At 41.5% G+C, this 27,557-nt stretch overlaps 1 protein-coding gene and 1 long non-coding RNA gene across 4 annotated transcripts in view; both read right to left on the bottom strand.

The window, feature by feature from the left end:
- Nucleotides 1-243: 243 nt before the first annotated feature.
- On the bottom strand, nucleotides 244-22,762 carry LOC134338543 (uncharacterized). The gene is made up of 3 exons (XR_010016251.1): nucleotides 22,721-22,762; nucleotides 2,626-2,719; nucleotides 244-667 (listed from the first exon to the last, which is right to left on the bottom strand). It is a non-coding gene; the product is annotated as an uncharacterized LOC134338543 (long non-coding RNA).
- Nucleotides 22,763-26,374: 3,612 nt separating this feature from the next.
- The window catches only part of LOC134338504 (sarcoplasmic/endoplasmic reticulum calcium ATPase 2), a 103,976-nt gene continuing 102,793 nt past the window's right edge, over nucleotides 26,375-27,557 (bottom strand). Inside the window, exon 17 of one of the 3 annotated variants that reach the window (XR_010016233.1) lies at nucleotides 26,375-27,386. Coding sequence is in view for 1 of the 3 variants with exons in the window: in XM_063034370.1 (XP_062890440.1) it covers nucleotides 27,358-27,386 (29 nt within the window). In the remaining 2 variants the exon portion in view is untranslated. The remainder of the gene's footprint in view (nucleotides 27,387-27,557) is intronic. The other 2 variants (XR_010016232.1, XM_063034370.1) reach the window with 2 other exon arrangements.

Below are 27,557 nucleotides of genomic sequence, written 5' to 3'. Positions count from 1 at the left end.
TTTGCATTTAGAAGCAGCAGTTTAAATTCTCTTGGAAAATTGGCAGTTTCACTAGTGTCTGGCTATGTACGTACTCAACAAGACTTCAAATCCATAATTCCAGATATCCAAGAAGAATACTGTTGATACTGAAATGGTATTGGAAATGTAATTATACTTTTTAAGATAAAAATGGGTAAAACGTTTAATTCATATCAGTTGAATTGACATTACATTACAGCAACAATTCAGCCGCTGCGTTCCCTTGCCTTCTGTAGCGTCAGAAATTCCATTTCAAAGCTTACAGTGAATTTAATCTTCAACTTGCAAATAATGTTTGAAAAATGAACAATTTACATGAATTCAAACAACAGGAATTCTGCAGATGCTGGAAATTCAAGCAACACACATCAAAGTTGCTGGTGAATGCAGCAGGTCAGGCAGCATCTATAGGAAGAGGCGCAGTCGACGTTTCAGGCCGAGACCCTTACATGAATTACATGGCACTGGAAATGTGGCAAGTTTTGTCATGGAATTATTTATGAATCTTAAAAAAACAAACTTATTTCCAAGTTTCAGCAGCGTTGTATTTCTGTTGGTATTCTTCAGTTGTTGGGAGACCTCTGTCTTCGCATTGCTGGCTCTCGTTGATGGAGGAGAGTTTCTTGCTGACTCTTGAGTCGGAGATCTTGAGGAGAAAAAGCGACATGGCAGACTTTAACAGCGTAATCAGTGTGTGTTTTTTGTCTTATACGGTACCCGGTCTCACTGTGTGACACATCTCTGCAACCTTTATTGGGGAGAGAGAGAACCTGTGGTATGCCGAATTATCAGGTGAATGATTAGTTTTGGTTGTACTGCAGTTCATGGTCTTTCTTGGGGGCTTTGCTGTTGCTTGGTGGGTGGAGGATGCTGATGCTTTTTGGTGAAGTAAGTGGGGGAGGAGGAGGGTTAATGCTTTACTGCTGCTTGTGCGTGGGGGGCAGCTTTGGGGTTCTAACGTTTTTACTGACACTCATTCTTCAGGGTACCCTTCCATTTTTGTGGATGTCTGCAAAGAACAAGAATTTCAGGTTGTATATTGTATACATTCTCCGATATTAAATGGAGCTACTGAACAGGGAATCTTACCATTAACTGAGAGGTCTGTGGATGCCAGGTTGGGAACCACACTGATATTGAAGATAATCACATTTTGCAAATCCCTGAACTTCGCCAATCCTCGTTTTTATTGTGCAAAATCAATTTGATAATCCTGAAAGCAGATTCAAAAGGAAGTCCAGAAAGGTTTCCCATGGCTTATCTATGGACAAGTAGAACAGATGGTGCATTGCTAGGATAGAGAACTACCATGCTGTCGGCTTGTATGTAGTATGAAGCTAGAAAATGACACTCCGTAGTTATACAGAAGGTGACCAGGCATATCCTGTTAAAAGTAGGAGTGAGCTACTGACAACAGTATAGCACAACCCCAAACCGTATAAAGGCAGACCAGTCCTCAAAAATGAACATGTTCCAGCTTATTAGTAAATAAGAAACTTGTTTGTATCAGTTCACTCAATGAGGCCTATTCAGAGCTCCAAGCAATTTTTAAAATATGTTTTGACATGTTGAATTGGAATTTTAACAATCTGAACGAGGTCACTGCCAAAATAGTGTCCTAATGTTAGACAAATTGAGTCCCAGAGAGCTAGGCTTTTCAAAACCTTAGTCCCACAGAGAATTTTTGAGATTAATATGTCCTCTTGCTAGATAAGTAGTTGTGTTGTCGTTGCCCTATATTCCACGAATAGTCCCACCTCGGGAGATCTCAGAAATACAGCAGCAGATTTAACAGTTCGGAAGAGCCGAGGCCTCAGCCAGACCTGTCACTGGAATCTAACGTGACTATTTGTCCGTATTTGTTGTAACCCTGTAATTATACCCGCGGACCGCTTGTAAGAGGGGGAAAAAATAGTTTGCAGGTCGACAGATTACAATAATCTGTCCTCCTGCACCTCTGATCCTTTGGTTAAATTTGAAGAAACTTGGAGACCATTTATTCAACATTTTCATATGATGTAGTTTGACCTTTTTCAAATCTTTTTTTTTAAAGTAGAAATATACGAATAGAGGAGTGGAGTTAACAACATCAATGATTGTATCCAATGTAATATGCTAGCCTGACTTTGTTTTAGTTTTGCTTAGCTCAATTTAGTGTGTTTTTTTTTCTTTTCCAGTTTGGAGTTTTTTAAAAAGTTTTTTTTCCATTTATCTTTTACCATGTTCAACTACATTTAGAGTTGGGGTGATCTAATATACTTGTATTATCAGCAATTTATATTTGCAAATGTTAGCTATTAATAATGAAATCCCATTCTCTGCTTATCAATATCATTATGTTTATAATTTCAAAAATGAATAAAAAGACTTGAAAAGAAGATTACAATAATTAACTGAGCCTTCTTTCATTTGTAAACAGTTGCATATTTGACTTCCAACTCGGACTGGAGGCAATCAGAGGACTGATCATGTGACATTCTCTCAGCAAATCAAGTTTATCACCATGTGCACAGCTATGGTGCAGTACAGTGCAATGAAAAACTTTCTTGCTGCAACGTTACAGACAACACACAATATTAAAACATGCTCAAGTTACGTACATACATTTTATAGTCAGGTTTCTTGGGGGTGAGTGAGTATCTCTGCTGTGATTTTGTACCAAAAGTTGGTCAACAAGTTTCAAAGACCAGAGAGCTGCCTGTGACCAAAGGAAACGATAAAGTTCAAAGTTTAAAGTAGATTTGTTATCAAAGTACAAATGTATCACCCTGGGATCTATTTCCTTGCGGGCGTTCACAGTAGAAATACAATAGGGTCAATGAAAAACTACATGCATACAAAGACTGATAACCAATCAATGTGCACAAGAAGGCAAAATGTGCAAACACATATATAAATACATAAATGAGAGCTTGAGTTAAGCCCTTGAATGTGAGTCCAGAGGTTGTGGAATCAGTTCAGTGGTGAGGTGAGTGAGGTTATCCGTGCTGGTTTGGGAGTCTAACTATCCCCCCCACTCAACTTGTTGGAGATCCATTTTTTCCCCCCACCACCAACTATCCGCCCCTCATCAAGCCCATTTTACTGAGTGTCTGGCTTGCTGAGACTCCCTGAGGTGGAGATGTGAGCTATTTTTAATAAATGAATCCACAATGTCGTTTGACACTGATATATTGTCATCCCGGCCACCGCAGTTTAGGCAGAGAGGTACAGTACTACCTTCACTACAGGGTATTTTGTTCATCCTCTTTGAAGGCAGCAATATGAAATAGTCCACAGATACTGTGTCCCCATTTCCCATTTCTCTGATCCTCTGATTTCCTTATGACTGCACTCCGAGCGTTTGATTACAGCATTCTGTCGGGGATATCACCATGCTGGGAGGAAATTTGATTCCAAACCTAACGACAGCTGATTTTCTGAAGATCGTATGGAGACTAAGATCAGTGTCGGTGCTGGAGGGCTGCAATTACTGTTTGCTGAGAATGCTGTTAACAAATTAACCTGCTCGCCTTACCCAGAACAACACACACAAGATGCGGATTTTCTCGTGTTCGTGTTCGTGTTCGTGTTCGTGTTCGTGATCTGGGCCACCGCCCCCCCACCCCGGGATCCACCTATCACCTGCCACCTGCACTTCTTACGCTGACTTCTTCCTTTCCAGTCCCGAAGAAGGGTCTTGGGCCAAAACATTGACTGGTTACTCACTTCCATAGATGCTGCCTAACCTGCTGAGTTCCTCCAGCATCTTGTGTGTGGTGGTTTAGACTTCCAGCATCTGCAGATTTTTTCCGTGCTTATTTTTCAGGTATTTGTAATTACATTGTTCAGTTCAGCATTCCTGCATGCTGATTGGGAATAGGGGTTATTAAGAACAAAGCACTTAGCATTTCAATCAGAAAACAAACAGCATCTGGGCTGCACTCCATCCGTCACAAGCGGGACTTCCAGGTCGCCAAATGTTTTAAATCCCATTCCCATTCCAACAGGTCGGCCCATCGACCTCCTCTTGTGCCACGATGAGGTCACCCCCCAGAGTGGAGGAGCAATGCCCTATATTCTGTCTGGCTACACTCCAACCTGAAGGCATGAACATCAATTTCTCCTTCCAGTAGAGAAAAAAATACCCTTCCCCCCTCCCCCTCTTCTTCTATTCCCCACTCTGGTCTCTCATCGCTTCTCAGCTGCCTATCACCACGTCCTCCTTCCCTTTCTCCTATGGTCCACTCTCCTCTCCTTTCAGATTCCTTCTTCTCCAGCCCTTTATCTTTCCCACCCTCCTGGCTTCACCTATCACCTTCTAGCTGTCCTCCTTCCCCTCCCGCCCCCCCCCCACCTTTTTATTCTGGCATCTTCCCCCTTCCTTTCCAGCCCTGACGAAGAGTCTCGGCCCAAAACACTGACTGTTTATTCATTTCCATGGATACTGCCTGACCTGCTGAATTCCTCCTGCATTTTGTGTGCATTTCCAGCATCTGCATGATCTCTCGTGTTCCTCTTGTGACTTCGCGTTTCTGGAATTTTTTGATCTGTTTTGATTTAGCTTTGACCCCACATACTTTCCATCGTAAAACTGCCCACTGCATTCCTAAAACATTGGCGAACTCTGCTGCTGCCTTCGCCTATCAGTTGCTACACACCTCCATGTAACTACTTTCTGCTTCCAGTTTGGATATGTTAAAATTCTCACCTGACTTTAAACTTGTCAACTCACAGCCTCACAACTCTGCAGCTGATATATTATCCTGCAGCAAATATCCTCTGTGCTGCAACGGCACCTGGTCCAAATCTTCCAGTAAGAAATTCTTAGACGCCAAAATCTCATGCCGTCGCACCCGTGAGCCCCTTTCACCCGAGCCCCTCATTAAATCTTCCAAAATCTAGCTGTTTCAAATCTACACTCAATCAGCTATGCTTCTCCCTGAGGCCCTTCCCATAACTCATCTAGTTTCAAGATTCAGGATCACTCATTGTCATTCTTCAGCACACATGTGCAAAGGGAAATGAATTTGTTACTCTTGATCAGATGCAGCATCAAAAACACAATGAACATAAAGAACAAAAAAGCTGCAAGTTCGGTCAAAGAACCACTTAGCCAAACTCCCAATTCCACCCTTTAACTACTTAGTGAGCCAATGATAAAAAACATGAAGTGTCTTCTTTCTTTAATTTTGCTTTAGAAGCTGTGTATAAATTCATAATGCTGTTAATGAATGAATTGCATATTAGAATATAGGTGTACTGTGGAGAGCATTCTGACAGGCTGCATCAGTCTGGTATGGAGGGGTGGGGTGGCTACTGAACAGGACCGAAATCAGCTGCAGGAAGTCGTAAGGTTAGTCAGCTCCATCTACTACGAGCCTCTGTAGTACCCAAGACATTTTTAAAGAGCAGTGCCTCAGAAAAACGATGCCCATTATTAAGGACCCTTATTAATCTCTTCTCATTGTTACCATCAGGAAGGAGGTACAGAAGCCTGAAGGCACACTCTCAATGATTCAGACACAGCTTCTTCCCCTCTGCCATCCGATTCCTAAATGGACATTGAACCTGTGAACACTACCTCACTTTTTAAAAAATATGTTATTTCTGTTTTTACACTATTCAATATACATATATAGACTTGCTGTTATTTATTTTTATTTTTTTTTCTTTCTATATTATCATGTATTGCTTTGAACTGCTCCTGCTAAGTTAACACCTTCCACGACACGTGCCCGTGATTGGAAGTCTGATTCTGATTCTGAAAGTTGGGTAGGAAAAATAATCAATCAAATCAATGCCGAAGGGTCTCGGCCCGAAACGTCGACTGAACTCTTTTCCATAGACGCTGCCTGACCTGCTGAGTCCCTCCAGCATTTTGCGCGCGTTGCAATCAAATCAATGATGCGCCACAAGATGGCAGTGTGGAGCTCTCACAAGATTACCTGGGCCAATTAATATGTAGAAAGCAGATGCAAAACATATCTTTACCTCCTCACACCCCCCAACTCTCTGCATCCGCAGGGATCACTCCCCCTGTGACTCCCTTGCTTATGTGTCTATCTCCCCAGTCTCCCTCCTGCCACTGACCTCTGCAAACAGAAGTCTACGCCTGTCCATTCACCTCCCCCCTCACCTCTACTCAGGGCCCCAAAGAGTCATTCAAGGCGAGGAAACACTTCACCTGCGAACCTGTTGGGGTCGTGTACTGTTCCCGATGTGGCCTCCTCTATATCGGTGAGGGCCAACTTAGGGGAACGTTTGTCGAGCACCTTCATTCCGTCTGCAACCAGAAGGATTTACCGGTAGCAAACCATTTTAATTCCAATCCCCATTCCCATTCTGACATGTCAGTCCATGGCCTGCTGTACTGTCCATTCTCAGAATGGAGGTGCTACACTACATATTCTATCTGGGTAGCCTCCAACCCGATGGCTTGAATATCGATTTCTCTCATTTCCATTCCCCACTCTGGCTCCCCTCTTACCTCTTTCTCTGCTCCTCACCTCCCGCTGGTACCCCTCCTCCTCCCCTTTCTCCCACTGTTCACTGTCCTCTCCTATCAGATTCCTTCTTTGTCTACCTTTCACCTCCAAGCTTTTTTACTGCATCTCCCCATTCTCCCCACCCTCCTGGCTTCACCTCTCACCTTCTGGCTCCCCTCCCCTCACCTTCTTATTCTGCCTTCTTCCCCCTTCCTTTCCGGTCCTGATGAAGAACCTCGGCCTGAAATGTCGACTGTTTATTCATTTCCATAGACGCTGCCTGACCTGCTGAGTTCCACCAGCATTTTGGGGGTGTTACTCTGGATTTCCAGCATCTGCGTGATCTCTTGTGTTTGTACAGACACTGTGAGATTCTGCAGATGCCGGAAACCTTGAGCAACTCGCACAATGCTACAGATGTAACAGGTGCAACAGAGGACAGGAAAAGAAGGAGGGAGTATTGCCTTTTTGATGGGGGAGAGCACAACTGCACTCCCAAATACAATCCAAGTGATGGAACGATGTGAAAATAACAGAAACAAAAATACTGAAATACTCAGTAGGTCTCTGCCGAGGAAGGCATAGAATTGATCCCTCTAAGAAATGTCCCCTCTGCAACATCCCTGATAAGTACCTCAATGTTTCACTTATTCAAATAGGTTCACTCTCACTCTGACAAAGATCTAGCCTGTCCAAATCTTCAATTTTAGACAAATTATTATTCCAGGTCTTTGTCTAGTAAACCCCTTCAGACCTCTTCATATGCTGTCAACCCCTTTTGGACCTCTTCATATGCTGCATACGCTGTAATATTTACAGGAGGTTTCAAATATTCTAGTATGTGCTCCAACAATGTTCTTTTTTAGTGAAGCACAACCTCTCTACTTTTGTTCTCAGTTGTGCAACTAATTAATGATCATTTTCCATGAGCTTTCCTAATTACTTGCAACACCTCCATACAATTCATTTGTGAACCTTGCTCTAGGGCTCCCAGATCCCTCTGCGCCTCTCCAAGCTCTGCAATCTTTACCATCTAGATAATATGCTTTATTTTTATGATTTCTGCCAAACTGGATCATCTCACAATTTCCCCCATTGTGCTCCATTGCCTGATTTGTGCCCACTCATTTAATCTCTAATGTATCCTTTCAAGTATATCTGATTAAGAATAGGATTACATGGAACAAAGCACTTTGCATTTAAATCAATAAATAAACAACATCTTGAGCACAAGTATCCTCTGTTCCTTCTGTGATTACTGAGCAACTCCTTGCTTGCTCTATTTCTGGAACGCTTCGATATACTTTGATATAGCTTTCACCTGTTTTATATATAAATATGCTTAAAGTAAACATCAAGTTAGGCTCCCGTTTCAGACTCCTGCGTCTTCCTTTGAATTAGTTTAATGTTTTGAAGTTACAAAACTTTGAGACTACAAGATCTAGGTGTTCTTGTACATCAGTCACTGAAAGCAAGCATGCAGGTACAGCAGGCAGTGAAGAAAGCTAATGGCATGCTGGTCTTCATAACAAGGGAAATCGAGTATGGGAGCAAAGAGGTCCTTCTGCAGCTGTACAGGGCCCTGGTGAGACCACGCCTGGAGTATTGTGTGCAGTTTTGGTCTCCAAATTTGAGGAAGGACTTTCTTGCTATTGAGGGAGTGCGGCGAAGGTTCACAAGGTTAATTCCCGGGACGGCGGGACTGTCATATGTTGAAAGATTAGAGCGACTGGGCTTGTATACACTGGAACTTAGAAGGCTGAGAGGGGATCTGATTGAAACATATAAGATTATTAAGGGATTGGACACACTGGAGGCAGGAAGCATATTCCCGTTGGTAGGTGAGTCCAGAACCAGAGGCCACAGTTCAAGAATAAGGGGTAGGCCATTTAGACTGGAGTTGAAGAAAAACTTTTTCTCCCAGAGAGTGGTGGAAGTGTGGAATGCTCTGTCCCAGAAGGCTGTGGAGGCCAAGTCTCCGGATGCTTTCAAGAAAGAGATGGATAGAGCTCTTAAAGATCAAAGGTTATGGGGATAAGGCATGAACTTGGTACTGATTGTGGATGATCAGCCATGATCACAGTGAATGGCGGTGCTGGCTCGAAGGGCCAAATGGCCTACTCCTGCACCTATTGTCTATTGTCCAAAACACAACATTGGTGACAAGGTATTTTAAAAATGAACCCAAAACGGCTACCGACCTATTGAAGTGCAGCGAGACGTTTGAATTTGAAAAAGAATGCATCGAGGAACAGTGAGTTAATAAAAACAATCCCGCATGTACAGAGTGGGTTAAAAAGCAGTGCAGCGCATGTTCTTCGGAAGGGATGACATGATCGAGTTTTTAAGAAAGTCAGAAAATGGAAGAATTCAGGGTTCATTATCAGTGGGTACTGGGTGATAACAATCATAAAAAGAATTGGAAAAGGCTGGCTACCTTGGAAAGATTGATTTGAGTACAACAACAGATAACTCGGTTTTATATACCGAGCAAATTCAAAATTGTTTATTGGCAGCCAATGAGAAACAAGTACCAATTTTGCTAAGTGCATTGGGTTTAAAGGCGTACAGTTTGCTTCGAAGTTTGACTGCTCCAATCAAACCAGCAGAAATGAGCTTTGCTGATATTGTCAAAGTAACACATGAACATTTAGAACTGAAGCCATTGTTGATTTCAGAATGCTTAAGGTTTCATAAGCAGAAGAGGTCCAAAGGAGTTCATAAGCAAGAGGAAGGGGAGTCCATTTCACCTGAATTGAAGAGATTGTCTGTGCATTGGCAGATCAGCAATGGTCTTAATGATGCACTGAGAGATTGTTTATTTTGTGGAATCTTACAAGGGAGCATTCAAAATCGGTTCCTAACTGAAGCACCGCATTTGAAATTGCTGCAGCAGTGGAAACCGCAGGCAGAGATGCAACAGAGTTGCAGTCAGGAACGAAAGTGAGCTCGAGCAGAATTGCAGCATCTAAACCGAAACTGGCCTGGCCAAACAAACTATGTTACCATTGTGGCAGGGTATGCAACAAAGTAGGTCACATATAAAGAGCATGTCGGGCAGATTATAATACGTGGATTGCACAGGGAAGAGAAAAAGCTAAAAAGTTAAAAGCTGCAGTTTCAAAAGGAGCACCAATCTGCATGCAGCTGATGAAAAATCTGATGAGAGTGATACAGGATTATGTAGCCTTGAGATTTACAGTGTGAAAATTAGCAATAGACAAGCAGCATGACTTACACCAGAATTGAAAGGCAAATTAAAATGGAATTGGACACTAGCTCAGTTGTTTCAGTCATTCCACAGAATGAGTTTGAACGATATTTCAAAGATACTAAACTGAAGCTTGCAGATATACAACTCAGAACTTGTGCTGGAGAACAGATAACTCCTGTAGGAATGACATTTGTAACTGTGAAATACAACAACCAATAAGCCAGATTGAGTGTGTGTGTGATAAAAATAGACGGACCAGCTTCGTGGGGGTGTGTCTGGCTAAGACAACTATAACTTGATTGGAGATGCATCCACCATTTGCATGCCACATCCTCTGCAATGAAGCCATATGAAAGCAAATTAAGGAAGTTGTTGGAGGATGCCACAACTGTCTCCATGCTGAACACTATGAACTGTTGCCCAACAGAGGACAACCGGGTATTGGTGCCATCCTCTGTGCCTCTGGTTGGAAAGCATATTGGACCAAGGAAGGGCCATGCTGCTCAGAAGAAGCGTGGAAGTGACAAAAGCAGTGGTCCAACTACAGCAGTTTTTGTAGGCAATATATCCGAGAAAGCTTCTGGTATGTTAATCAGGCAGTTACTTGCAAAATGTAGCTTGGTTTTTAAACTGGGTGAGAGTTCAGGAAAGTTACAAGCATTTGGCTTTTGTGAATATGGAGAACCAGAACCTACTCCACGTGTATTAGGGTTATCACACGAACTTCAAACGGGAGGCAAAAAGCCGCTTGTAAAAGTAGATTCAAAGACCAAAGCCCAGCTGGATGAACGGAAGGCCAAAAGAAGGGAGGCAATGGAGATGCGAAAACAGAGGACTCATCAGAAAATGTTGTGGATGAGGAAACCAGGAGGAGAGATCAGATCGTGAAGGGAGCAATAGCGGGGTTAATAAGAGAATACTCCAGTGACTGAGATGCACCTTCTGAAGATCTAGATGCACAAACTAGAAGAAGAAAAAGGAAGGAGAAGAAAGGTGGCCAGAGCTGTCAGAACCACCTCCTGCAGTCTCGAGTCAACTCCGACCACCTGCAGCGAGGTGGCCCCAGACGCTGAGATTATTTTCACAGCCACAAGGCTCACCTGCGAAACAGAGTCATCTCCCTTGTCACAAGAGTAAGAAATCCCCCGCAGCAATTAAATCGTTAGGCCTGAATGGGACAATTTAAAATTACTATGCTGTGGATGTCAGTACATAGTAGTTGTATTATATAGCATACTCTGTATATAGCTAAGATGCATTCTCTTACAAGAAGGGTCTACAAGCTGTCTACAAGAAGGGTCAGTCTTCTCTATTTCCTGAGGAGACTGAGGTCCTTTAACATCTGCCAGACGATGCTGAGGATATTCTACGAGTCTGTGGTGGCCAGTGCTATCATGTTTGCTGTTGTGTGCTGGGGCAGCAGGCTGAGGGTAGCAGACACCAACAGAATCAACAAACTCATTCGTAAGGCCAGTGATGTTGTGGGAATGGAACTGGACTCTCTGACGGTGGTGTCTGAAAAGAGGATGCTGTCCAAGTTGCATGCCATCTTGGACAATGTCTCCCATCCACTACATAATGTACTGGGTGGGCACAGGAGTACATTCAGCCAGAGACTCATTCCACCGAGATGCAACACAGAGCGTCATAGGAAGTCATTCCTGCCTGTGGCCATCAAACTTTACAACTCCTCCCTTGGAGGGTCAGACACCCTGAGCCAATAGGCTGGTCCTGGACTTATTTCCATCTGGCATAATTTACATATTATTATTTATTTCTGGTTTTATATTGCTATATTTATATTCTATTCTTGGTTGGTGCCACTGTAACGAAACCCAATTTCCCTCTGGATCAATAAAGTATGACTATCTATCTATCTATAAACGTATCTTACTGAGTTGGATTTTATAGCTAAGCAGGGAGGAGTGTTGTGTATTTAATATTTCAATAATATTTGAGTTATCCTGCATATGTGATTAAGCATCTTTGTTCATTTAAATAATTCAATACACGTTATTTGTAAAAATACATGAATTGCATACATCATCACACTACCACGTGATGTGTGTGCGCCTCGCTGAAAGTAAACACGAAGTTAGACTCACATTTCGGCCTCCGGAGTCTTCCTTTGAATTCATGTTTTGAAGTTACAGAACATAACAGTACGTTCTCCCCATGACCTCGTGGGTTTCCTCTGGGTGCTCCAGTTTCCCCCCGCATTCCAAAGATGAAAGGGTTAGGGTTAATAAGCTGCGGGTACGCTTTGTTGGCACCAGAGCATGGCATCACTTGCCGGATGGCCCCAGCACACCTGCAAACAACACATTTCACTGCAGGCTCTGATGTGCATGTGACAAATCTTCAATCTCGCTTTTGTAGCTTCCTGGTGTCCTTTTTTATCACCATTTCCAACCTATTTTAGCAGCTGTCATTAGTGCTTTCACTAAATTCACTGATAACAATTGCGAAGGCCTCTTCAGTCCTGACGAAGGGTTCCAGCCCGAAACGTTGACTGATCGTTTCCACGGATGCTGCCCGACCTGCTGAGTTCCTCCAGCGTGTTGTGAATTGTGAGGGGAGTAAGGCCCCAGCAGAGAAGGCACACCACATGACATCTTGTCGGCCAGGAGAACCGTCTATGCTTCCTCTCCCTTTCCTGGTTGCCACCCAATCTTTGCTCCCCCTTCAGTATGACATCTGGTACACTGTGTACTTTCATTTTCTGCAGTAGCCTTTCCTGTAGCACTTACCAAATGCCTCTGGAACTACCAGTTCCCACTTTACCCACAGCCCGAGTTACAGTTCTGTTCGGCAAAAGAATTTCACACTTTTGGAAGTGGCACTGAAAAGGACAATAGCAATTCTAAGTTTAACGTGAATAAGCCGCATAAACCTTATATTAAGTAGCCTCACTGCGGTGAACCGAACACATACTCAACAAGTGTGTTTAGGGGATGGGGTACATTTAACATGAATTATCTTCAGTGCAGATGAAGGCGGCCAGGGTGCTTCACAGTTCCGGAAATTCCCATTTCCTATTCAACGTTGAGCTGTCTTTAGTTTCCTAGAGTGGCTCATCAGTTCAGCTAGGATGAAACCTCGAATTCAAGATTCAGTTTTGATAACTACTCTTTTCTTGTCTCGCTAATTGTGTACAAGGTTTTCAACAGGACAAAAATAGACATGATTTTATTTGAATTAAAAGACCAGTGAATAATAACCTTTTTGCTGCAATAGATAAATCACTTACGTTGCACAACACCATTTTAAGCAGGCACTTATTTAAAATAGATAGCTTGAGAATGTATATACTGAAGAGCTGTTGGTTGATATGTTAGTACTATATTTAGTTTTTATCTGCAGAATCTGTCCTCTAAATCCGTTGCATAGTGATTAAAATCACTAAACTATACTCTAGTTTTCTTCTGAAATGTATTTATAAAAATAGCAACTCTGTACCTTCAATTAGCAGTATCAGGGTAGAGGTATTAGGAAGTGTGACTAAGAAGCTTGTTAAAGAAGCAGGGTCTAAGAATAAATTTGAACATATTCAGTTTCTAAATTGAAGATTTGCTGGATTGGGAGTCAATGGATGGACAAAAAAAACTGGTTGAGTTCATTTGAAGGTGCACGACAAGTCAAGAAAGGAAGGGCACGATCAAGTTTAGAATTAACCCTGAAGGTTGCAGTAATGTTAAGACACGGGCAGAGACAGGCAACGGCAGTGAAGCCCCTGAGATGGGAGAGAATACAACAGCAGATGGAATACCAAGACTGAAACCATCTCATTTAGGGGTTCCCCATCTTTTTTATGCCATGAAGCCTTACCATTAACCGAGGTTAACCCAGGTCGGGAAACCCCCGATTCAACCTGTCGGAATTGGAAAATGAGAGCATTTTAAACTAATAAAAAGGCGGCCTTAGGACTTAATGAGGAAATTCTCCATGAACGACGGGTAAAAACTCCAGGATTAAAAACTGGATTGTAATGCATGGAGAGATTGGTTGATCCTTTGGCAAGGATGAATTCAAGCTAAGCAGATTGTCTTCCTCATCCTGGGTTCAATTCCTGCTCTTGTTTGGGAAGAGTTTGCACGTTCTCCTGGTCTCCTCCGGGTGCTCCAGTTTCCTCCCACAGTCCAAAGACCTACTAGTTGGTAGGTTAATTGGCCATTGTAAATTGCCCGGTGATTAGGCTAGGATTAAATCGTGGGATTGCTGGGCGGCGCAGCTCGAAGGGCTGGAAAGGCTACTCTGGTGTTGTATCTCAGTATTTAATAAATCCCTAAATTTAATCCCAATATTCTAATTATTACTGAACTTGACTCATACAACTAAAGTAGTATCTTTGCCAGTTAGAGCATTGCAAAGCCCCTTGTAACCAGAGGAAAATCGCTGTAAGTGTCTCTCACTTGGGGACAGCAGCAGCCCATTCATACTGCCAGAGCAGTTTGAATCAGAATCAGATCACTTTACAGCAACAGCACAATGAATTACATGATAAACAAATATAGAGGAAAAAACTGAGTTGCAGTAAGTATATATATATATGTCTATTAAATGGTTAAGCTAAAATAACTAATGCAAAAAAAACCAACAGAAATAAAAAAAGAGTAGTGAGGATAAATTTGGGGATAAATACTATCCCGAACAGTGGGAACATGAATCTCTGCTCCTCTTCAACATGCTGTCATGTAATAGTTAAATCCACCTGAGACAGTAAACTTGGCTTTGGTTCAACGTCCCATTTAAAAAAGGGCACTTTTAACACGTCAGTGCTGCACTAGAACATCAGTCTAAATTACTGAATTAAACCTGCAGCCTTCTCTTGCCAAAACAAATACCTCGCTAGTCGGGATGCTCTTTCACGTCTTCAGGACGGACCGGAGCATTTCCACAGCTATTAAGTCACTTTTGAAGGATGATAATTTATTTGCAACAGCCAACATCCACACAAGCAGGTGAAAGTCTATGCAAAGCCAACCGAGGAAACAGTACAATGGAATTTCTTTCAGACAAGCGCCACATGAACTTTTAAGGCACAAAGGGCTTTGGGGGTACAACTTCTCGCACCAAAGACAACACACACCCTCGGTACTCCATTGAAGACGCTGCCTTATCCAACTCTGAAGAGAGAAAGCTTAAAGTGTACAATTTCCCCACCTGCGCTAGCATAATGCTCCTGAACAGCGCGATAGCGTAGAGGATGGCACCACGCTTGCTAGTCCCAGCGATTCGGGTTCGGTTCCCAACAGGACCAACTGGTTTCTTCCGGGAGTTCCGGTTTCCTCCCGCATTCCAACTCCGTACAGGTTAGGGTTAGGGTTAGCATGCCAGAAGCATGGAGGCATTTCAGGGCTGCCCCCACCCCCCAGCACCTCCTCGGACTGTGTTGGCCACCGACTCAATCCATGCACTTCATAGAACATAGAATAGTACAGCACATTACAGGCCCTTCGGCCCACAATGTTGTGCCGACCCTCAACCCTTGCCTCCCATATAACCCCCCCACCTTAAATTCCTCCATATACCTGTCTAGTAGTCTCTTAAACTTCACTAGTGTATCTGCCTCCAGCACTGACTCAGGCAGTGCATTCCACGCACCAACCGCTCTCTGAGTAAAAAACCTTCCTCTAGTATCCCCCTTGAACTTCCCACCCCTTACCTTAAAGCCATGTCCTCTTGTATTGAGCAGTGGTGCCCTGGGGAAGAGGCGCTGGCTAGCCACTCTATCTATTCCTCTTATTATCTTGTACACCTCTATCATGTCTCCTCTCATCCTCTTTCTCTCCAAAGAGTAAAGCCCTAGCTCCCTTAATCTCTGATCATAATGCACACTCTCTAAACCAGGCAGCATCCTGGTAAATCTCCTCTGTACACTGGATGTTTCAACGGTATTTGACAAATAAATCTAATCTTTAACTGGAGTTACATTACATGGAATTCTTAATACTCATTATATGATCCTTTTTACAAGGCCTTAAGATGGCAGGAGCAGAATTAGGCCATTTGGCCCATTGAATCTGCTCTATCACGTGATCCTGGCTGATTTATTTTTCCTCCCAACCCCATTCTCCCGCCTTCTCCCCATAACCTTCGACACCCTTCCTAACCAAAGCATTTATCAGCCTCTGCTTTAAAGTTACACATTCTACATAATAGGTTTACATAATAAATACAATACTGCCGGAGATCTTTCAGAATTGAAATTTAGAATCGGTCTGTTTGAAAGAGAACTCTAAGTGGTCCTTCTTCCGTCCATCGCAACAATGCACGTTTCTTGATGTAAATATCCAATCCCCTACTTGGATCCTCTTCCATTACTTTTTTGAGCAGTGTGTTCCAGACGTCATCTTCTTGCTTAAAACTGTTTTGTTGGTTTACAGTGGCAAGACACCCATATACTGACTACGAACTTCCTTTTTGCTGTCCCACTGCCAACTTGAGCTCTCAGCAGCCGAAGAAAAATCTGGCAACGTGTGTTGTTGTCTAGTGTCAAACTTTAAAAAATACTATATTTCTGGATGTCATTGCTATTCAAAAGCTAGTAAAAGAAATAAAGCATTGAAATTTGTATTTTTTTAAAATTAAGCAGTACCACACTTGTGAGCGCTTGTTGACAACACAAAAGTTGCGAATATGTTACTGGCCTTTCTCCCTGAATAAATGGAGACAGTGTCCGTGTGCCACGTGTAACCAGGCACAGATTCAGTGGGCAGATTCTCCAGAGTAAATGTCCTGTAATTGCTGCAAGTTTGCACCCCATGCAGTCCACGCGGGATCGGAGTCAAAGTTGTTGCTGATGAATGCCAGCCAGCGAGTTTGGGAATTCTCCATTTATATGCAGATCCTGAAGCTGGAGGTAGTATACAGAAAAACGCCATGATTTCCATGCAGACCTCTGATAATTTCATCCAAGATCCATTTTTTTCTAGAGTATATATAAATGGCAATTATTTTAATCCATGCCTTCACATCTGCAACACCATTTTCCTCCTTTAAGAATTCTACTAACTCTATGAAATTTAACCTTTTCTCCTCAAAGGAGAATAAAGCAATTCCATTTACCTGAAGTCTCTCACATTAACCCTGTAGTTTTTTTTACATTTTTGCTTGAGTGTGGTGCACTGTTGATCACTACTTTATAGTAACGGGTTAATGGTGGTTTGTACTACAGACTCACTTTCGTTTGGACTCTTTACAACTCATGTTTGCACTTTTTTTTGCACAATTTGTCTTCTATGCATTGGTTGTTTGCCAATCTTTGTCTGTTTATGTCCAGTTTTTTTCATAAACTCTACCATATTCCATTTCCCCCCTGTAAATGCCTGTAGGCAAATGTATCTTAAGGTAGTATATTGTAACATGCACACACTTTGATAATAAATTTACTTTGAACTTCATCTGTACTCTGTCTCTTTTCATAAAGGGCAGCAAAGCTCTCCACCAAGTTCTCCCTTCACAATACCTGCCATCTTCAAACATTTGCTGACACCTCTTGGATTCCTCTACTCTGACAACCCTTTAGCAATTGCACAATTCAAAACGAATCAAATAATTGTTTTCCTTCACAACTTTAAAAAAATATGCAATGGGCGGCGATGGACACATGCATTCTTGCCTCATTGCATTTAGAATGCAGTCGACTTAATCTCCTGCCTCATTCAAACCCACCTCGTTCTTCCAACCAAGACTTCATACTTCTGTTAAATATCACACAGTTCAAAGTAAATTTATTATCAAAGTACATATATGTTGCCATAAGCAACCTTGAGATTCATTTTCTTGTGGGCATACTCAATAAATCCAACACCCATAATAGGATCAATGGCAGGCCGCACCAACAGAGCAGATAACCAGAGTGCAAAAGACAACAAACTGTGCAAGTTCAAAGCAAAGAAAAACAAGAAATAATAATAATAAATAAATAAGCAATAAATATCAAGAACATGAGATGAAAAGTCCTTGAAGGTGAGTCCATATGGGTTGTGGGAACATTTTAATGATGGGACAGGTGAAACTGAGTGAGGTTAACCCCTCTGGTTCAAGAGCCTGGTGGTTGAGGGGTAATAATCGTTCCTGAACCTGGTGGTGTGAGTCCTGAGGCTCCTGTACCTTCTTCCTGATGGCAGCAGCAAGAAGAGAGCATGACCTCAGTGGTGGGAGTCACTGATGATGGATGCTGCTTTCCTGTGACAATGCTCCATGTAGACGTGCTCAATGGTGGGGAGGGCTTTGCCCGTGACAGACTGGACCGCATCCACTACTTTTTTTTAGGATTTTCCATTCAAGGGCATTGGTGTTTCCATACCAGGCTGTGATGCAGCCAGTCAATACACTATACTCTCTGGAGTTCAGAAGAATGAGAGGGGATCTTACAGAAACATACAAAATTATGAAAGGGATAGATAAGAAAGAAGTAGAAAAGTTGTTTCCATTGGTAGGTGAGATTAGAACTAGGGGACGTTGCTTCAATATTCAGGGGAGAAGATTTAGGACGGAGATGAGGAGAAACTTTTTCACAGAGGGTGGTGAATCTGTGGAATTCTCTGCACAGGGAAGCAGTTGAGGCAGTTAAATATATTTAAGAAACAGTTAGATAGGTTTTTACATAGTAAGGAAATTAAGGGTTATGGGGAAAAGGCAGGTAGATGGAGCTGAGTTTATGAACAGATCAGCCATGACCTTATTGAATGGTGGAGCAGGTTCAGTGGGCCAGATGGCCTACTCCTGCTCTTATTTCTTATGTTCTTATAATTTCTGTCACACATCTATAGAAGTTTGTCAATGTTTTAGGAAGTTTGTCAAAGTTTTAGATGTCTTGTTGAAACTTTGCAAACTCCTAATGAGGCCGAGGCACTGCCATGCTTTCTTGAGGCCAAGGTCTTGAAGCTTACTGATTAGTTTTGAGGGGATGATAGTATTGAATGCTGAGCTGTAGTTGCACCTTTGCTGTCCGGATGTTCCAGTAAGGAGAGAAGAGACAATGAAATGGCATCTGTTGTAGACCTGTTGTGTCAACAGGCAAATTAAAATGGATCCAAGTTGCTTCTCAGGCAGGATTCCATCACCAACTTCTCAAATCACTTCATAACTGTGGATATAAGTGCTACTGGATGATAATCACTGAGGCAGGTTACCATGTTCTTCTTAGGCACTGGTATAATTCAAACCTGCTTGAAGCAGGTGGGTACCTCAGACTGCTGAAGTGAGTGGTTAAAGATCTTAATGAACACTCCAGCCAGTTGATCAGTACAGATCTTAAGTACTTGGCCAGGTGCCCCATTTGGGTTCATCTTCCTGAAGGAGCTCTCACTTCGGCCTGAGACTGAAATCACAGAACCATGGGGCTCTGGGGGTTCGTTATGGTTCCTCCTTGTTTTGATGGTCAAAGCGAGCATAGAGTTCACCTGGAAGCATTGCCCTGTTGTCTCCCATGTCACCTGATTTCACTTTGACAGCAGTAATAGCATTCAAGTCCTGTAATGGCTGACGAGTATCCTTCACCCATTCAAGTTTAGTCCAGAATTGTCACTTTGCCCGATAAATGGCTTTCCGGAGATCGTACCTAGACCTCTTGTAGCTTTCTTGGTCACCAGGCTTAAATACCTCTGATCAGGTCCTTGGGAGATTGTGGATCTCATGCCTCATCCAGAGCTTCCGGTTGGGAATGATTTTGTGGGGACACACTCATCTACGAATGCTTTCATGAAGTCCGTGACAACCATAGTGTATTCATGATAAGTTGTAGAACTTGGCACCAACCACTGACTCAAAACAATGTCAACTCCTCTCACCATATTCAACAGAAATCAGTTACTATTCTTACCATTGTTTACCAGATTTATTAAGCTTGTTACTTCCAAAGAACTTGTGTAAAGTTCTGCTGTTATTTACCTTTAACAAATCTACACTTCCATTCTTAACCCTTTCTTCAAACTACGCATTATTAAGAAGTTAAACATTTATTATCCATTCCTAGTGGGATACTAAACAATTTCAGAGGGCTGTTGTTGGATCCAGAATTACTAAGGTAAGGTAAGCAGCTTCATGGAGATTCATGACTAGTTAGCTTTCAATTACGTTTGCGGTCATCGTTGGTGCCAATGTCATTTTAAAAAAAAAACAATTCCCAATTCTATTGAAGTAGGTATTTGAACTTAACATGTTCGCAGTTCCTATGGTGAGATTCATGTTCCTGAATCTGTGGCCAATTCTCTAGTTAATGAACCAGTAAATGAATCAACTTGCTCCTGCCTTTCACAATCCCTTATCACTTCTGTCCCAAACTATTGGCTTTGAAAAGTCAAGAAAGGACTAATAGACATCTCAGTGCACATCACCTCAGCTCTCTCACTGCTCATTTGCAATGAACCTGCAAAACACAAGTCACTGACCCACTTTAAATTTAATTTCAAAGAGTTATAGGATGTTGTCAACTATATGATGCGGGGGAAAAAAAAGGTAAGTTAATTAGATCAGCATTTCTTATCAAAACAGTCTTGGGTCTTGAAGCTGGGTCTTTTGTAGAATCTGCCAGGCAACAATTACTTCAAAAACATAATGGTGAGAATGGTACAGTCAAACCCTTAACAGAGTCAATGTTCAGTTGCATTAGATCGAAATAGTTGCTGTAGTGAGAGGCTACTCTTTTCAATAAAAAAAACTTTTTAAAATTATTCATTTTGTTATCTATCAACAGCACAGGATAAACACAATCATGTTACATGTTCTTGCTTACTGTTTAAGTACTATTACACGTAAAAAGAACTCACAACTTGCAAACCAGAGCTTGAACATCTGACAGTGAACAGCAGCCTCAATGGGGCTGAATGGCCTAATTCTGCTCCTATGTCTTTTTTGTCAATAATGGATCCCAACTGATGATTCAGCATTAACCCTTTTAAAATTTCTTTCAAAATTCTCAAATTTAAAAAAAAAGCATTCACAAATTAATTTAAAAAATCACAAATTGCTTATTGCAAAACTGGAAGAATATTAGCTGTTTCAAGCCTTGAAAATAAATACCATGCATAAGACATGGCAGATTAGACCAGTTTCAATACATTGTGACGTGTGGTATTGGAGTAACTCCTAGTTTAATACTTATAAGTTTGATCTAAGTAAGTGTACCTGGGGTAGGAGTTTGCATCATTATGAAACTTTTCATATTAAATGTTAGTACTCTGATAACTGGAGTTGCACATTGCAGAAATTATTTGTGTCTGGATTATACATTGCTTCTAAAGATAATGGGATTTTCCAGCTTTCTGCTGCTTCTGTACAACATTATAGTTTTGACGGACCCAATTTGGCTTAAGAGTTAAGATTCTGTACTGCAGGCTTCAGAAATTACATTGGAATGCAGATGTGAGCTGATTTACATAACTTCATATAAGCTCTTTTTCTCTACATTTCTTGACGCCTCACTGCTCTCAGATTTAAAACTGGCATAAATTGTCCTTTGCAGGCTAGGATTCCAAATTTGTACAATTCTTTCCTCATATCTTAAAGGCCCAGCTAAGTTTTTAAATTATGGCTCAGGTTCCCAGGCTTTCCAACAGTTCTGTAGTTTATCAGAAAACCCTGAAGACTTAATTTAAAATGCCTATTTCCCTTCTGTATTACAGGGAATACAGATCTTGTCCATGTAATCACTCTTCATAACTTTATCCATTGATTGCAGAAATTGTTCCTGTAAACCCATATACTCTCACAAAGCCAATAAATCCCACTCTGTTGTGGAAGAGTGAAGATTACTCACTGGAATTTAGAAGAATGAGGGGTGACCTAATTGAAACCTTTCTAAAGGTAAAAGGCCTCGATAGAGTGGATGCAGAAAGGATGTTTCCCATCGTGGGAGTGTCTAAGACCAGAGGACACAGCCTCAAAATAGAGGAGTGTCCTTTTAGAACAGAGACGAGGAGACATTACTTTAGCAGAGTGTGGTGAACCTGTGGAACTCGATGGGCCAAATTGGCCTAATTCATATGGAATTTGTCGCCGCAGGCAGCTGTGGAGGCCAAGTCTTTATGTATATTTAAGGTAGAAAGTTGATAGATTCTTGATTGGTCAGAGCATGAAAAGATACTGGGGGGGGGGGAGAGCGCAGGAAATTGGGGATGGAGGAAAAATGGATCAGTCATGATGAGATGGCAGAGCAGACTCGATGGGCCAAATAGCCTAATTCTTCTCCTATATCTCATGGTCTCACGTAGTTAAATTTGGACTTTATATAGCCGTACTTCTTTGGGTCATTTCACCCTATTTTTGAATATTGGTTTTGCACCAATGACATGATGCAGATTTCCATCACGTTATTTTTTATTTATTTAATTTTAATGAGTTTTATTCACCGATTTTAGACCCCTCCACTACTTTAAGTATTTCGTATTGAGAAGCAAAACAAAACCTAGAATGGAAGCCTACATTTGCCACCTTTCACCGGTCATTTATTCTGCTTGTATCTCTGTAATCCACTTGAGCTGCCGACAATGCAGTGTACTTCTGCATCAATGACAAACTTGACTGATTCCTTCCATTGTGAGCAGGTAATTTGTGAACTTGACAGACAGTTGCTGCCTCTATCCACTCAGTGGTCAAATAGGCCCATAAAGAGAATTCTCTAAGACTGAAAGCATGCCAAGGAACTACTTTGAGGAACAGGTTGTAAGCTGACAATGTTTTCTTTTTAAAGGCGTTGTCATGCACCATGCATTGGAATATATGCATTGCACGCAATTTGCCACTTATTTACGCATACTGCAACTCAGTATGAATTGGAGGCTGATGAATTCAGCGTCCAACACAGACATATTGCAGCAATGCGTGTTGCTTTCAAGAACAAAAAGGCAAGAGTGAAAACAAAGTCATACCATCCTGAGTAAAGTGCTTTATGCTCTTCTTTATCCTTATTTTCCAATAGCACTTCACTCATCAAACTTTAAAAGGAAATATTGGACAGGGTATAAAATAAACTTTCTGAAAATACTTAAGATAAATGTAAACCTGTATTAACCACTTAGACCCTTAAGTCTTGCTCCAAATCAGCTGCAATTCGCTCGTCCGGCAAAGGTCTAAGAAAAAAAGACAAAAAGTATTTCCATATAGATATGTTAAAATTACTTTTATTTTCACACTTCTGGTTATAAAGTGGGAATGGATTGCTCATTTTCCAAATTTTAATTAAGCAAAGTAATTGGTTTAGCAATTAAAATGCAGGTTGATCTAAAATTAGCATCTCATTAAAGTGGCAATGACCCTTCACCTGTAAATTCAAATCTGTTGGGGAAGAAAAAAGTCCTTAACACATGCTAATTTGAAGAAAACTTCTTTAAGCACAGGCCCCAAGATTACAATGAATTAGAAATGTTTGCACAGACCACTAAGGTCCTAATGACCACAGCTTCACTTTTCATATTTTTTCCCCAATACCATTAATACTCTCATGTTTAAGGTAGCACACTCTTCGTATTTTACAGGACAGAATATAAAATTCTGCCCTTGTGCATTAAGATCAACTTTCCATGTTTCCCCAACACAAGACCTCTCATATCCCTTCTGCCAATCAACTGTGCAGTTCTTTGCTCCATCCCTCTCTCCTATCATTTTGGATCTCCCCCTCCCCCTCCCACTTTCAAATCTCTTACTACCTCTTCTTTCAGTTAGTCCTGACGAAGGGTCTTGGCCCGAAACGTCGACTGTACCTCTTCTTAGAGATGCTGCCTGGCCTGCTGCGTTCACCAGCAACTTTGATGAGTGTTACACCTTTTAAATCCCAGTTTCCACATCACACTGCCCAAAACAGTTCCTCGCACCCCTCTTAGTTCCACACTTACCAACACACAAGGACTCCTCAGAACACTGCAACTCTGGAACACAGAAATTGCTTTAATGCTGCATGCACTGTAGTTCTAATCTACGGCATATTGTTCCAAGTCAACTCTCCGAAAAGGACCATCACTGAAATAGTCATAGTATTCGGATTTTCAGGCATGCGATGAGCTGAATTTTTTTTAAAGTGTCGAGATTGTAATTTAAAGCTCAAGTTCAGTGATGGCACTGACTGATTCTCGCAGACATTGGATTCAGAGCTGCAGCCTACCCCGCTTGCTACACGTGTGATCTAAAATAAAGTTGAGCAGCTTCCTGTGTATGTAAAAATGAAAATAGTCAATGACTGAGCAAACTAGTCAGGATGCCAGGTTTAATTTTAAATGCATTCACCAGTTTCTGACTTCTGATCTGAACTATTTGCAATAAATACCACCACTTCCAATTTGATATGTAGCTGTATTATTATTACAGAAATTTCAGCCCAGTGTCTTGCTGAAAGGTGCAAAGATATGGATAACAAATTAAAGTGGGGCAATCTCTTTCCTAATTGGGGCTGCCTTTTTGCTCATTTGGTATTGCGGGGAGGCAAGAAGGTCACATGGTATTTAATTGCTGAATAAAAGATAAACCAAAAACACACGTTCAGGGCAGCTCCAAAAAATAAAATCCTATCACCTTCCCCTGGGTCCCCTCTTTCTCCTCTCCTATCAGATTCCTTCTTTGCCAGCCCTTTATCTTTCCAACTCACCTGGCTTCACCTATCACCCTCCAGCTGGTCTCTCCCCCACCCCCCCATTCTGACATCTCCCCCTGAAACATTGACTATTATTTACCATAGATACTGCCTGACCGTGCGTGTGTGTGTGTGTGTGTGTGTGTGTGTGTGTGTGTTACTACTTCACCTCTCCAGTTGTTAAAACTGGAGAGGCGGGATCATCACCATAACCCACTTCATTTAAAAATCTCCAAAGCACCACAAGTATCAAGGCACAATCAAATACAGATTCTGAGGAGGAAAGGTCAAGGAAAACACAGTGGACTGTAGGGAGAGTTTCTATGCAGATAGTACAAATGTGGATTGGAGACAGGAATGAACAGCTGCTGTAGCAGAGGGGGCAGGTGGTGTGTAAAGCTGGTGAAGGTCACAGAGAGAAAAAAAAAGTTCTGGAAGACATTTTTAATTTGATTTGGAGACAATTGGATCAATAGAAATCAGTGAGAGGAGATAGAAACATAGAAACAAAGAAAATAGGTGCAGGAGTAGGCCATTCGGCCCTTCGAGCCTGCACCGCCATTTATTATGATCATGGCTGATCATCCAACTCAGAACCCTGTACCAGCCTTCCCTCCATACCCCCTGACCCCCGTAGCCACAAGGGCCATATCTAACTCCCTCTTAAATATAGCCAATGAACTGGCCTCAACTGTTTCCTGTGGCAGAGAATTCCACAGATTCACCACTCTCTGTGTGAAGAAGTTTTGCCTAATCTCAGTCCTAAAAGGCTTCCCTCTTATCCTCAAACTGTGACCCCTCGTTCTGGACTTCCCCAACATCGGGAACAATCTTCCTGCATGTAGCCTGTCCAATCCCTTTAGGATTTTAGATGATAGAGCAGGCATGAATTGGAAGGGTGATCTGAGAATTAAAAGCAGGTGGTCTTTAACCAGTTAGCTGCAGATGGGGTTGAACAAACTGGAAACTGCAAACAGTTGGCACTTTGGGCAACTGCCAAAATGAATCCAACATTCATCAATAAAAGGCAATTTGTACCAGTTGATTGAAAATGCAGACATGGCATAATCATAAGTAATATCAAATTAATTACAGCATTCCTGCACACTTAAAAACACAAAATGAAATCTAAGTATTTTGTGTACCAGAAACAAAATCACAGGATCTTCCTCCACTCCACATTCTTGTCATGTAATGGTTCGTCATTTGCTTTATTTGGTACACTTGGGTGTGAATTAGAACGGCGATTTGAGAATTAAAAGTCATTGTCGATTAGCTGTAGATGGGGTTGAACAAACTGGAAGGGGTGCGGGTGTGCTGAAAGCAGTTGGCACTTGTGGCCACTGTTGGTGGTGGGCGCTGATGCTATCTGCTGAAATGGGTGGGGGGCGAAGGGGGGAGGTTGATGCTTTGCTACTGCTTGTGCGTGGGGGGAAGAGGGGGTTGGGGGGGGTTCTAACATTTTTCTGTCATTCTCTGCTGTTTTTGTGGATGTCTGTGAAGAGTAAGAATTTCAGGTTGTATACTGTATACATTCTCCGGTATTAAAATGGAACCATTGAACCATTTCTCTCTCAAAGCCACTGAACGTGTGAATGGGCAAACAGTAAGGTCACTTAGGATTTGTGTTCAGATTGGAACCTTTGCCGCGAGATTTAAGCTACAAACAAAAAAATGAAATCCAAGTTCTTTACGCTCACTTGACATGTTTGGCTACGCAATGCATTTATCCATACTTTGAAGTTATCCATCAAGTTGAATTTGATTTTGTGCCTGCTTCTCCAAAATACAGATTCACATTTCAACGTTGCTGCTGGGTTTCATTATTTTCTTTAACAGCACCAGATGGAGGCCTCAACAAGATAAGAGAACTAGAAACAATTGAACGAGGGAATACTTTACAGAGGAAAGTGTGGGAACAGCCAGAATTATCCAGAACTCCAGCGTTACATGGGCTTCCGTCCACATCTGGGTAATGAGCCTTCAAATAATTACTGAATGCTTTATAATCAATAATAAAATATGGAGACACCCTTACTTAATGCATTTTGATCTGAAACAGAACATTTGAACCAAATGAAAAAGCGCTATAATCTTTCAGGGATGTTTATTCACCTGTATTTCAACTTTTATGCAATGGATCATATCTTGGAATTCTGGACAAGCAATTCTACTTTAAGAATTTCTCCTCCATCCACAAACCATAACACCCCCCACAACCCCAATCCATTTAAAAACTTGTGTGAAAGGGAAATGGAAGATATTACTACACTTCGATTTCCCCTTAAATAGGAAATATCAGAGAGGGTATAATGTCGAGTAACTTTATTTACCTGAATTTACGAAATGTGTCTGTTGCATGTTACAATGTCAGCACTGAAATAAACATAGGATCTTATTTACAGTTTTCAACATTAAACATGCTGTTTTCTGGCAAATGACAGGTTCTTGTTATATCTGCATCACAATATTCCGATTGCACTAACAGTTCTGTTAATGCAATACAACTTAAAATTGTTAAATTACAGTGCAAGAGGGAATTCTCTCATTTTGCCTCACATCAAAGAGAAAAAAAAACTTTCCTTAGAAAAAAATACATTGAAATTATGAAATTGTCAACCTACAGGATGTAATTTACAGTTCAAACATTCATGATTTGTATCTTTTCTAAGTTTTTCATAAATATATCTGCATTTGTACATAGCCATCTTTATAAAGTAGTTCTTCATTGTCTTGATGACCTAATACACAGACTCTGTTGCTTAACAGAAGGTGTGCATTTCCACAATGTACAATTTATAAATTCAATAAAATTCTACACACAGATGTGGGTCCTCCACGGTGGTGACTTGTCATTTTAGCAAAGAACATTTCTTCTCTGGGAGTACTGTAAAGTTCATGAGGATGTATTGCACAAATGTACAGTTTCTCTGAAGTCCTAAATTTTTTTTTAAACACACTTTTCCTCCAAATAGCATACTATCGTTGCACATTATACATGCAATGGTCTTGGTAGTTGTGCTTAAAAACACACATGCACGCGATAACAAAAGAACCTTAGATTTCTGCAAATTGTTATAAGGGAATTACTTGTTCTCCTCTTCATCTTCCATAGCTGTTGAGAAAATGAAAAAGAATAATCAGCTTAGATGCTCAAATAATGCATTGCTTAAGAGTAATTAAGCTTGCTCTGGAAAGAGGAAGCAGAGTGCTGGACACTGCTTACCGACGGTGATAGAAAGCATTTCCAACAGAAGATGATAATACACAAGCCATTCTGAGGAAC

Source organism: Mobula hypostoma, chromosome 27 (assembly GCF_963921235.1).
Source record: "Mobula hypostoma chromosome 27, sMobHyp1.1, whole genome shotgun sequence".
NCBI classification, from domain to species: domain Eukaryota; kingdom Metazoa; phylum Chordata; class Chondrichthyes; order Myliobatiformes; family Myliobatidae; genus Mobula; species Mobula hypostoma.
The sequence above is the reverse complement of the archived record's forward strand: the minus strand, read 5'-3'. Positions and strand labels throughout refer to the sequence as shown.